Below are 10913 nucleotides of genomic sequence, written 5' to 3'. Positions count from 1 at the left end.
AACATGGGAAAGAGTCGTGTCCCTTCCGAGAGGGTGTTGAAGGCTGTGACAGACGCTCCCCAGCAGAGGGAAGAAAACAATCTGATAAGCCCCTGGGCCTCGGTCAGCCCATCAGACCTGGTTTCAACTATCCCTAGCTAATGTGCTTAGGTTCTGCATAGGAACCCGTGGTGTGTGTCCCCTCACTCCTACCACCTGACGGACGAGGAGAGATGCGAGAAGGGAGTTGACGGACCCAGTGAACAAGAAATGTGGAGTGAGTCATGGATGTGGAAGGGGCCTGGTTCTCACCCGGTGAGGAGCCTGTGCAGGACGAGTTGTGTGGGCCTCACGGTATGGTCGTGCATTCCAAGCCCAGAGGAGAATGGGAACTCCTCGCCCAGGTGGTCGGGCCCGAGGTTGTCCTCTGTGCAGGGGGCAGTGATGACAATCTGCTTCCAGAGGATGTCCTCCTCAGCTCCATCAGGATTGCCCTCCAAGGCTCGCAGAGCTCTGGCCAGGTAAAGGGCAGACCCTAGAAATAGCCATGGAGTAGGCAGTTAGCACCAAGATGGTGCCAAAGCCCCAGGGGCTCCGGCTCTATAGGTGCCGCTTTGCCCTCTGCGGTGTCTGGAGAAGGAGACACCACTGCCCATGGAGCAGGCCATAGAACGGACACTGGAATTTGAAGAGGACGAGGGTTCCCCACCCAGGTATCTTTTCCACGTGTCTTTTAAAGGCAGAAAATAGCCCCAATTCTATCAGATGCCAAAAACCTAAACCTCCCACATCCAAACCAGGAAACTTTCCGAAGTAGTGGTTCACCTGATGCCTCATCGGAAGTCTCTCTTACTCCCGGACCATCCCAGCCCTGGAAACCCTGCCTGGGGTAACCTCCCATGCTGTCTGTTCAGGCTGACAGGCATCCACTCCATACGTCCTCACCTCCGGGCTCAGGCTCGGGCTCGCTGCATTCATGGCCCCCAAGTGGGGCATGGGCAGGACATGACTGCCATTTCAGTGTCACAGAAGTCATCTGCACATGCACGTACGACATGGGTCCCTGGAGCATCAGTGCATCCTGGAGATGGAGAAAGTTCCCACGAGGATGGCCCCCGAAGTTCTGGCACGGATGGTCGAAGGCACTGTGAGAGGAGAGTAGACCGCAGATCAGAGAGGCCTTCCCTTGCCAGCCACATTGCCTCTGAAGGGAACCGTGTGTGTGTTTCAGGAGAGTTGCTGTCTATGGCCCTGCCCATCCCATGTCCTGCAGCCAGTCCACAAACACTGTCAGACTGGGCAGTGGCTGACTGTCCCATAGCTGGGGACTCAGGGCTCTTGTCAGCCGTAGGAGGCTTAAGTGTGGTATTTGAATGTATCTTGCCTACATCAGGGACCTAGATGCATTTCTGTCACTCTTCCCGGCCCCCAACAGAGGAGAAAATAGTTCCCAGAAAGGCAGGGAAAAGCAGCGACTGCTTCAGTCAATGCACTGCACCAAAATCGAGCCGCTCTGAAATGCCTGCTGAATGGGGAACTGCTGCCCCCCTTTCCAGGTCCTAACTGTACCTCAGCCTGAGGCCGAGGGAGCAAGACCTGGCCTATTCAAGCAGGCCTCTGTGTGTCTCCTCCCTTTCCTACCATTTCTTTCTTACCAGGGGCACTGCCTTGTCCCACCTTGCCTAGAGGGAGCTCAACTCCCTCACCAGACCATCCAGGCAGAGAGATTAGCAGTTTGCTCAACACTTCTTCTTCCCTAGGACCATGGATCCGGTGATTGCTATGGTTTAAGTGGGTTAGATGAAACCAAGCAGGGAAAATGTCACATCTTTGTGACACATGAGTAGACCCCTCTACCCCTCCACCTCTACAGGCACTGCACATTTCCGACTCAGCTGTGGAGTTTGGAGCCCTTTGTTCTGACCTATGGGCCACTCACATTGTTAAGGGGTGCCCAGTGTTTTCATCTCCTTGACAAACCAGGAGGACTTGCCCATACCCAGAGAGAGCCGTGACCATCACACCAACTTGCTGTGGACCCCCATGCTCATGAGATCAAGTGTAGCTTCTGACGCCCTACGGGAGTGCATGCTCAGGGGGCAGACAATTTTTCTGCTTCATTCCTCCAGCGAAGCTAAATCTGTCAATGTCCCTCCACATATAGGTAGGCAGAATCTATTTGTCAGTTGTGCTCCACGATCACTTTTCCCCATGTCACAGTGGGTCTGGACAACCCTCTGAAAGCCCAGAGAACGCTGCTCTCCTAGGAATTCAGATGGGACCTCCGGGACGGATTTCTCCACATTCTTTCAACATGGGAAAGAGTCGTGTCCCTTCCGAGAGGGTGTTGAAGGCTGTGACAGACGCTCCCCAGCAGAGGGAAGAAAACAATCTGATAAGCCCCTGGGCCTCGGTCAGCCCATCAGACCTGGTTTCAACTATCCCTAGCTAATGTGCTTAGGTTCTGCATAGGAACCCGTGGTGTGTGTCCCCTCACTCCTACCACCTGACGGACGAGGAGAGATGCGAGAAGGGAGTTGACGGACCCAGTGAACAAGAAATGTGGAGTGAGTCATGGATGTGGAAGGGGCCTGGTTCTCACCCGGTGAGGAGCCTGTGCAGGACGAGTTGTGTGGGCCTCACGGTATGGTCGTGCATTCCAAGCCCAGAGGAGAATGGGAACTCCTCGCCCAGGTGGTCGGGCCCGAGGTTGTCCTCTGTGCAGGGGGCAGTGATGACAATCTGCTTCCAGAGGATGTCCTCCTCAGCTCCATCAGGATTGCCCTCCAAGGCTCGCAGAGCTCTGGCCAGGTAAAGGGCAGACCCTAGAAATAGCCATGGAGTAGGCAGTTAGCACCAAGATGGTGCCAAAGCCCCAGGGGCTCCGGCTCTATAGGTGCCGCTTTGCCCTCTGCGGTGTTTGGAGAAGGAGACACCACTGCCCATGGAGCAGGCCATAGAACGGACACTGGAATTTGAAGAGGACGAGGGTTCCCCACCCAGGTATCTTTTCCACGTGTCTTTTAAAGGCAGAAAATAGCCCCAATTCTATCAGATGCCAAAAACCTAAACCTCCCACATCCAAACCAGGAAACTTTCCGAAGTAGTGGTTCACCTGATGCCTCATCGGAAGTCTCTCTTACTCCCGGACCATCCCAGCCCTGGAAACCCTGCCTGGGGTAACCTCCCATGCTGTCTGTTCAGGCTGACAGGCATCCACTCCATACGTCCTCACCTCCGGGCTCAGGCTCGGGCTCGCTGCATTCATGGCCCCCAAGTGGGGCATGGGCAGGACATGACTGCCATTTCAGTGTCACAGAAGTCATCTGCACATGCACGTACGACATGGGTCCCTGGAGCATCAGTGCATCCTGGAGATGGAGAAAGTTCCCACGAGGATGGCCCCCGAAGTTCTGGCACGGATGGTCGAAGGCACTGTGAGAGGAGAGTAGACCGCAGATCAGAGAGGCCTTCCCTTGCCAGCCACATTGCCTCTGAAGGGAACCGTGTGTGTGTTTCAGGAGAGTTGCTGTCTATGGCCCTGCCCATCCCATGTCCTGCAGCCAGTCCACAAACACTGTCAGACTGGGCAGTGGCTGACTGTCCCATAGCTGGGGACTCAGGGCTCTTGTCAGCCGTAGGAGGCTTAAGTGTGGTATTTGAATGTATCTTGCCTACATCAGGGACCTAGATGCATTTCTGTCACTCTTCCCGGCCCCCAACAGAGGAGAAAATAGTTCCCAGAAAGGCAGGGAAAAGCAGCGACTGCTTCAGTCAATGCACTGCACCAAAATCGAGCCGCTCTGAAATGCCTGCTGAATGGGGAACTGCTGCCCCCCTTTCCAGGTCCTAACTGTACCTCAGCCTGAGGCCGAGGGAGCAAGACCTGGCCTATTCAAGCAGGCCTCTGTGTGTCTCCTCCCTTTCCTACCATTTCTTTCTTACCAGGGGCACTGCCTTGTCCCACCTTGCCTAGACAGCTCAACTCCCTCACCAGACCATCCAGGCAGAGAGATTAGCAGTTTGCTCAACACTTCTTCTTCCCTAGGACCATGGATCCGGTGATTGCTATGGTTTAAGTGGGTTAGATGAAACCAAGCAGGGAAAATGTCACATCTTTGTGACACATGAGTAGACCCCTCTACCCCTCCACCTCTACAGGCACTGCACATTTCCGACTCAGCTGTGGAGTTTGGAGCCCTTTGTTCTGACCTATGGGCCACTCACATTGTTAAGGGGTGCCCAGTGTTTTCATCTCCTTGACAAACCAGGAGGACTTGCCCATACCCAGAGAGAGCCGTGACCATCACACCAACTTGCTGTGGACCCCCATGCTCATGAGATCAAGTGTAGCTTCTGACGCCCTACGGGAGTGCATGCTCAGGGGGCAGACAATTTTTCTGCTTCATTCCTCCAGCGAAGCTAAATCTGTCAATGTCCCTCCACATATAGGTAGGCAGAATCTATTTGTCAGTTGTGCTCCACGATCACTTTTCCCCATGTCACAGTGGGTCTGGACAACCCTCTGAAAGCCCAGAGAACGCTGCTCTCCTAGGAATTCAGATGGGACCTCCGGGACGGATTTCTCCACATTCTTTCAACATGGGAAAGAGTCGTGTCCCTTCCGAGAGGGTGTTGAAGGCTGTGACAGACGCTCCCCAGCAGAGGGAAGAAAACAATCTGATGAGCCCCTGGGCCTCGGTCAGCCCATCAGACCTGGTTTCAACTATCCCTAGCTAATGTGCTTAGGTTCTGCATAGGAACCCGTGGTGTGTGTCCCCTCACTCCTACCACCTGACGGACGAGGAGAGATGCGAGAAGGGAGTTGACGGACCCAGTGAACAAGAAATGTGGAGTGAGTCATGGATGTGGAAGGGGCCTGGTTCTCACCCGGTGAGGAGCCTGTGCAGGACGAGTTGTGTGGGCCTCACGGTATGGTCGTGCATTCCAAGCCCAGAGGAGAATGGGAACTCCTCGCCCAGGTGGTCGGGCCCGAGGTTGTCCTCTGTGCAGGGGGCAGTGATGACAATCTGCTTCCAGAGGATGTCCTCCTCAGCTCCATCAGGATTGCCCTCCAAGGCTCGCAGAGCTCTGGCCAGGTAAAGGGCAGACCCTAGAAATAGCCATGGAGTAGGCAGTTAGCACCAAGATGGTGCCAAAGCCCCAGGGGCTCCGGCTCTATAGGTGCCGCTTTGCCCTCTGCGGTGTTTGGAGAAGGAGACACCACTGCCCATGGAGCAGGCCATAGAACGGACACTGGAATTTGAAGAGGACGAGGGTTCCCCACCCAGGTATCTTTTCCACGTGTCTTTTAAAGGCAGAAAATAGCCCCAATTCTATCAGATGCCAAAAACCTAAACCTCCCACATCCAAACCAGGAAACTTTCCGAAGTAGTGGTTCACCTGATGCCTCATCGGAAGTCTCTCTTACTCCCGGACCATCCCAGCCCTGGAAACCCTGCCTGGGGTAACCTCCCATGCTGTCTGTTCAGGCTGACAGGCATCCACTCCATACGTCCTCACCTCCGGGCTCAGGCTCGGGCTCGCTGCATTCATGGCCCCCAAGTGGGGCATGGGCAGGACATGACTGCCATTTCAGTGTCACAGAAGTCATCTGCACATGCACGTACGACATGGGTCCCTGGAGCATCAGTGCATCCTGGAGATGGAGAAAGTTCCCACGAGGATGGCCCCCGAAGTTCTGGCACGGATGGTCGAAGGCACTGTGAGAGGAGAGTAGACCGCAGATCAGAGAGGCCTTCCCTTGCCAGCCACATTGCCTCTGAAGGGAACCGTGTGTGTGTTTCAGGAGAGTTGCTGTCTATGGCCCTGCCCATCCCATGTCCTGCAGCCAGTCCACAAACACTGTCAGACTGGGCAGTGGCTGACTGTCCCATAGCTGGGGACTCAGGGCTCTTGTCAGCCGTAGGAGGCTTAAGTGTGGTATTTGAATGTATCTTGCCTACATCAGGGACCTAGATGCATTTCTGTCACTCTTCCCGGCCCCCAACAGAGGAGAAAATAGTTCCCAGAAAGGCAGGGAAAAGCAGCGACTGCTTCAGTCAATGCACTGCACCAAAATCGAGCCGCTCTGAAATGCCTGCTGAATGGGGAACTGCTGCCCCCCTTTCCAGGTCCTAACTGTACCTCAGCCTGAGGCCGAGGGAGCAAGACCTGGCCTATTCAAGCAGGCCTCTGTGTGTCTCCTCCCTTTCCTACCATTTCTTTCTTACCAGGGGCACTGCCTTGTCCCACCTTGCCTAGAGGGAGCTCAACTCCCTCACCAGACCATCCAGGCAGAGAGATTAGCAGTTTGCTCAACACTTCTTCTTCCCTAGGACCATGGATCCGGTGATTGCTATGGTTTAAGTGGGTTAGATGAAACCAAGCAGGGAAAATGTCACATCTTTGTGACACATGAGTAGACCCCTCTACCCCTCCACCTCTACAGGCACTGCACATTTCCGACTCAGCTGTGGAGTTTGGAGCCCTTTGTTCTGACCTATGGGCCACTCACATTGTTAAGGGGTGCCCAGTGTTTTCATCTCCTTGACAAACCAGGAGGACTTGCCCATACCCAGAGAGAGCCGTGACCATCACACCAACTTGCTGTGGACCCCCATGCTCATGAGATCAAGTGTAGCTTCTGACGCCCTACGGGAGTGCATGCTCAGGGGGCAGACAATTTTTCTGCTTCATTCCTCCAGCGAAGCTAAATCTGTCAATGTCCCTCCACATATAGGTAGGCAGAATCTATTTGTCAGTTGTGCTCCACGATCACTTTTCCCCATGTCACAGTGGGTCTGGACAACCCTCTGAAAGCCCAGAGAACGCTGCTCTCCTAGGAATTCAGATGGGACCTCCGGGACGGATTTCTCCACATTCTTTCAACATGGGAAAGAGTCGTGTCCCTTCCGAGAGGGTGTTGAAGGCTGTGACAGACGCTCCCCAGCAGAGGGAAGAAAACAATCTGATAAGCCCCTGGGCCTCGGTCAGCCCATCAGACCTGGTTTCAACTATCCCTAGCTAATGTGCTTAGGTTCTGCATAGGAACCCGTGGTGTGTGTCCCCTCACTCCTACCACCTGACGGACGAGGAGAGATGCGAGAAGGGAGTTGACAGACCCAGTGAACAAGAAATGTGGAGTGAGTCATGGATGTGGAAGGGGCCTGGTTCTCACCCGGTGAGGAGCCTGTGCAGGACGAGTTGTGTGGGCCTCACGGTATGGTCGTGCATTCCAAGCCCAGAGGAGAATGGGAACTCCTCGCCCAGGTGGTCGGGCCCGAGGTTGTCCTCTGTGCAGGGGGCAGTGATGACAATCTGCTTCCAGAGGATGTCCTCCTCAGCTCCATCAGGATTGCCCTCCAAGGCTCGCAGAGCTCTGGCCAGGTAAAGGGCAGACCCTAGAAATAGCCATGGAGTAGGCAGTTAGCACCAAGATGGTGCCAAAGCCCCAGGGGCTCCGGCTCTATAGGTGCCGCTTTGCCCTCTGCGGTGTTTGGAGAAGGAGACACCACTGCCCATGGAGCAGGCCATAGAACGGACACTGGAATTTGAAGAGGACGAGGGTTCCCCACCCAGGTATCTTTTCCACGTGTCTTTTAAAGGCAGAAAATAGCCCCAATTCTATCAGATGCCAAAAACCTAAACCTCCCACATCCAAACCAGGAAACTTTCCGAAGTAGTGGTTCACCTGATGCCTCATCGGAAGTCTCTCTTACTCCCGGACCATCCCAGCCCTGGAAACCCTGCCTGGGGTAACCTCCCATGCTGTCTGTTCAGGCTGACAGGCATCCACTCCATACGTCCTCACCTCCGGGCTCAGGCTCGGGCTCGCTGCATTCATGGCCCCCAAGTGGGGCATGGGCAGGACATGACTGCCATTTCAGTGTCACAGAAGTCATCTGCACATGCACGTACGACATGGGTCCCTGGAGCATCAGTGCATCCTGGAGATGGAGAAAGTTCCCACGAGGATGGCCCCCGAAGTTCTGGCACGGATGGTCGAAGGCACTGTGAGAGGAGAGTAGACCGCAGATCAGAGAGGCCTTCCCTTGCCAGCCACATTGCCTCTGAAGGGAACCGTGTGTGTGTTTCAGGAGAGTTGCTGTCTATGGCCCTGCCCATCCCATGTCCTGCAGCCAGTCCACAAACACTGTCAGACTGGGCAGTGGCTGACTGTCCCATAGCTGGGGACTCAGGGCTCTTGTCAGCCGTAGGAGGCTTAAGTGTGGTATTTGAATGTATCTTGCCTACATCAGGGACCTAGATGCATTTCTGTCACTCTTCCCGGCCCCCAACAGAGGAGAAAATAGTTCCCAGAAAGGCAGGGAAAAGCAGCGACTGCTTCAGTCAATGCACTGCACCAAAATCGAGCCGCTCTGAAATGCCTGCTGAATGGGGAACTGCTGCCCCCCTTTCCAGGTCCTAACTGTACCTCAGCCTGAGGCCGAGGGAGCAAGACCTGGCCTATTCAAGCAGGCCTCTGTGTGTCTCCTCCCTTTCCCACCATTTCTTTCTTACCAGGGGCACTGCCTTGTCCCACCTTGCCTAGACAGCTCAACTCCCTCACCAGACCATCCAGGCAGAGAGATTAGCAGTTTGCTCAACACTTCTTCTTCCCTAGGACCATGGATCCGGTGATTGCTATGGTTTAAGTGGGTTAGATGAAACCAAGCAGGGAAAATGTCACATCTTTGTGACACATGAGTAGACCCCTCTACCCCTCCACCTCTACAGGCACTGCACATTTCCGACTCAGCTGTGGAGTTTGGAGCCCTTTGTTCTGACCTATGGGCCACTCACATTGTTAAGGGGTGCCCAGTGTTTTCATCTCCTTGACAAACCAGGAGGACTTGCCCATACCCAGAGAGAGCCGTGACCATCACACCAACTTGCTGTGGACCCCCATGCTCATGAGATCAAGTGTAGCTTCTGACGCCCTACGGGAGTGCATGCTCAGGGGGCAGACAATTTTTCTGCTTCATTCCTCCAGCGAAGCTAAATCTGTCAATGTCCCTCCACATATAGGTAGGCAGAATCTATTTGTCAGTTGTGCTCCACGATCACTTTTCCCCATGTCACAGTGGGTCTGGACAACCCTCTGAAAGCCCAGAGAACGCTGCTCTCCTAGGAATTCAGATGGGACCTCCGGGACGGATTTCTCCACATTCTTTCAACATGGGAAAGAGTCGTGTCCCTTCCGAGAGGGTGTTGAAGGCTGTGACAGACGCTCCCCAGCAGAGGGAAGAAAACAATCTGATGAGCCCCTGGGCCTCGGTCAGCCCATCAGACCTGGTTTCAACTATCCCTAGCTAATGTGCTTAGGTTCTGCATAGGAACCCGTGGTGTGTGTCCCCTCACTCCTACCACCTGACGGACGAGGAGAGATGCGAGAAGGGAGTTGACGGACCCAGTGAACAAGAAATGTGGAGTGAGTCATGGATGTGGAAGGGGCCTGGTTCTCACCCGGTGAGGAGCCTGTGCAGGACGAGTTGTGTGGGCCTCACGGTATGGTCGTGCATTCCAAGCCCAGAGGAGAATGGGAACTCCTCGCCCAGGTGGTCGGGCCCGAGGTTGTCCTCTGTGCAGGGGGCAGTGATGACAATCTGCTTCCAGAGGATGTCCTCCTCAGCTCCATCAGGATTGCCCTCCAAGGCTCGCAGAGCTCTGGCCAGGTAAAGGGCAGACCCTAGAAATAGCCATGGAGTAGGCAGTTAGCACCAAGATGGTGCCAAAGCCCCAGGGGCTCCGGCTCTATAGGTGCCGCTTTGCCCTCTGCGGTGTTTGGAGAAGGAGACACCACTGCCCATGGAGCAGGCCATAGAACGGACACTGGAATTTGAAGAGGACGAGGGTTCCCCACCCAGGTATCTTTTCCACGTGTCTTTTAAAGGCAGAAAATAGCCCCAATTCTATCAGATGCCAAAAACCTAAACCTCCCACATCCAAACCAGGAAACTTTCCGAAGTAGTGGTTCACCTGATGCCTCATCGGAAGTCTCTCTTACTCCCGGACCATCCCAGCCCTGGAAACCCTGCCTGGGGTAACCTCCCATGCTGTCTGTTCAGGCTGACAGGCATCCACTCCATACGTCCTCACCTCCGGGCTCAGGCTCGGCCTCGCTGCATTCATGGCCCCCAAGTGGGGCATGGGCAGGACATGACTGCCATTTCAGTGTCACAGAAGTCATCTGCACATGCACGTACGACATGGGTCCCTGGAGCATCAGTGCATCCTGGAGATGGAGAAAGTTCCCACGAGGATGGCCCCCGAAGTTCTGGCACGGATGGTCGAAGGCACTGTGAGAGGAGAGTAGACCGCAGATCAGAGAGGCCTTCCCTTGCCAGCCACATTGCCTCTGAAGGGAACCGTGTGTGTGTTTCAGGAGAGTTGCTGTCTATGGCCCTGCCCATCCCATGTCCTGCAGCCAGTCCACAAACACTGTCAGACTGGGCAGTGGCTGACTGTCCCATAGCTGGGGACTCAGGGCTCTTGTCAGCCGTAGGAGGCTTAAGTGTGGTATTTGAATGTATCTTGCCTACATCAGGGACCTAGATGCATTTCTGTCACTCTTCCCGGCCCCCAACAGAGGAGAAAATAGTTCCCAGAAAGGCAGGGAAAAGCAGCGACTGCTTCAGTCAATGCACTGCACCAAAATCGAGCCGCTCTGAAATGCCTGCTGAATGGGGAACTGCTGCCCCCCTTTCCAGGTCCTAACTGTACCTCAGCCTGAGGCCGAGGGAGCAAGACCTGGCCTATTCAAGCAGGCCTCTGTGTGTCTCCTCCCTTTCCTACCATTTCTTTCTTACCAGGGGCACTGCCTTGTCCCACCTTGCCTAGACAGCTCAACTCCCTCACCAGACCATCCAGGCAGAGAGATTAGCAGTTTGCTCAACACTTCTTCTTCCCTAGGACCATGGATCCGGTGATTG

The 10913-nt window shown here is 54.7% G+C and overlaps 1 protein-coding gene across 1 annotated transcript; it reads right to left on the bottom strand.

Moving 5' to 3' along the window:
* Positions 1-1032: 1032 nt before the first annotated feature.
* On the bottom strand, positions 1033-10675 carry LOC139439286 (uncharacterized). Its single transcript, XM_071216002.1, has 8 exons — positions 10081-10675; positions 9448-9670; positions 7793-7992; positions 7160-7382; positions 5503-5702; positions 4870-5092; positions 3215-3414; positions 1033-2804 (listed from the first exon to the last, which is right to left on the bottom strand). The coding sequence occupies exons 1-8, from the start codon at positions 10205-10207 to the stop codon at positions 2578-2580; spliced, it is 1623 nt and encodes a 540-aa protein (XP_071072103.1). The 5' UTR covers positions 10208-10675; the 3' UTR covers positions 1033-2577.
* Between the last annotated feature and the right edge of the window lie 238 nt (positions 10676-10913).

This window comes from Dasypus novemcinctus, chromosome 7 (genome assembly GCF_030445035.2).
Source record: "Dasypus novemcinctus isolate mDasNov1 chromosome 7, mDasNov1.1.hap2, whole genome shotgun sequence".
Taxonomy (NCBI): Eukaryota; Metazoa; Chordata; class Mammalia; order Cingulata; family Dasypodidae; genus Dasypus; species Dasypus novemcinctus.
The sequence above is the reverse complement of the archived record's forward strand: the minus strand, read 5'-3'. Positions and strand labels throughout refer to the sequence as shown.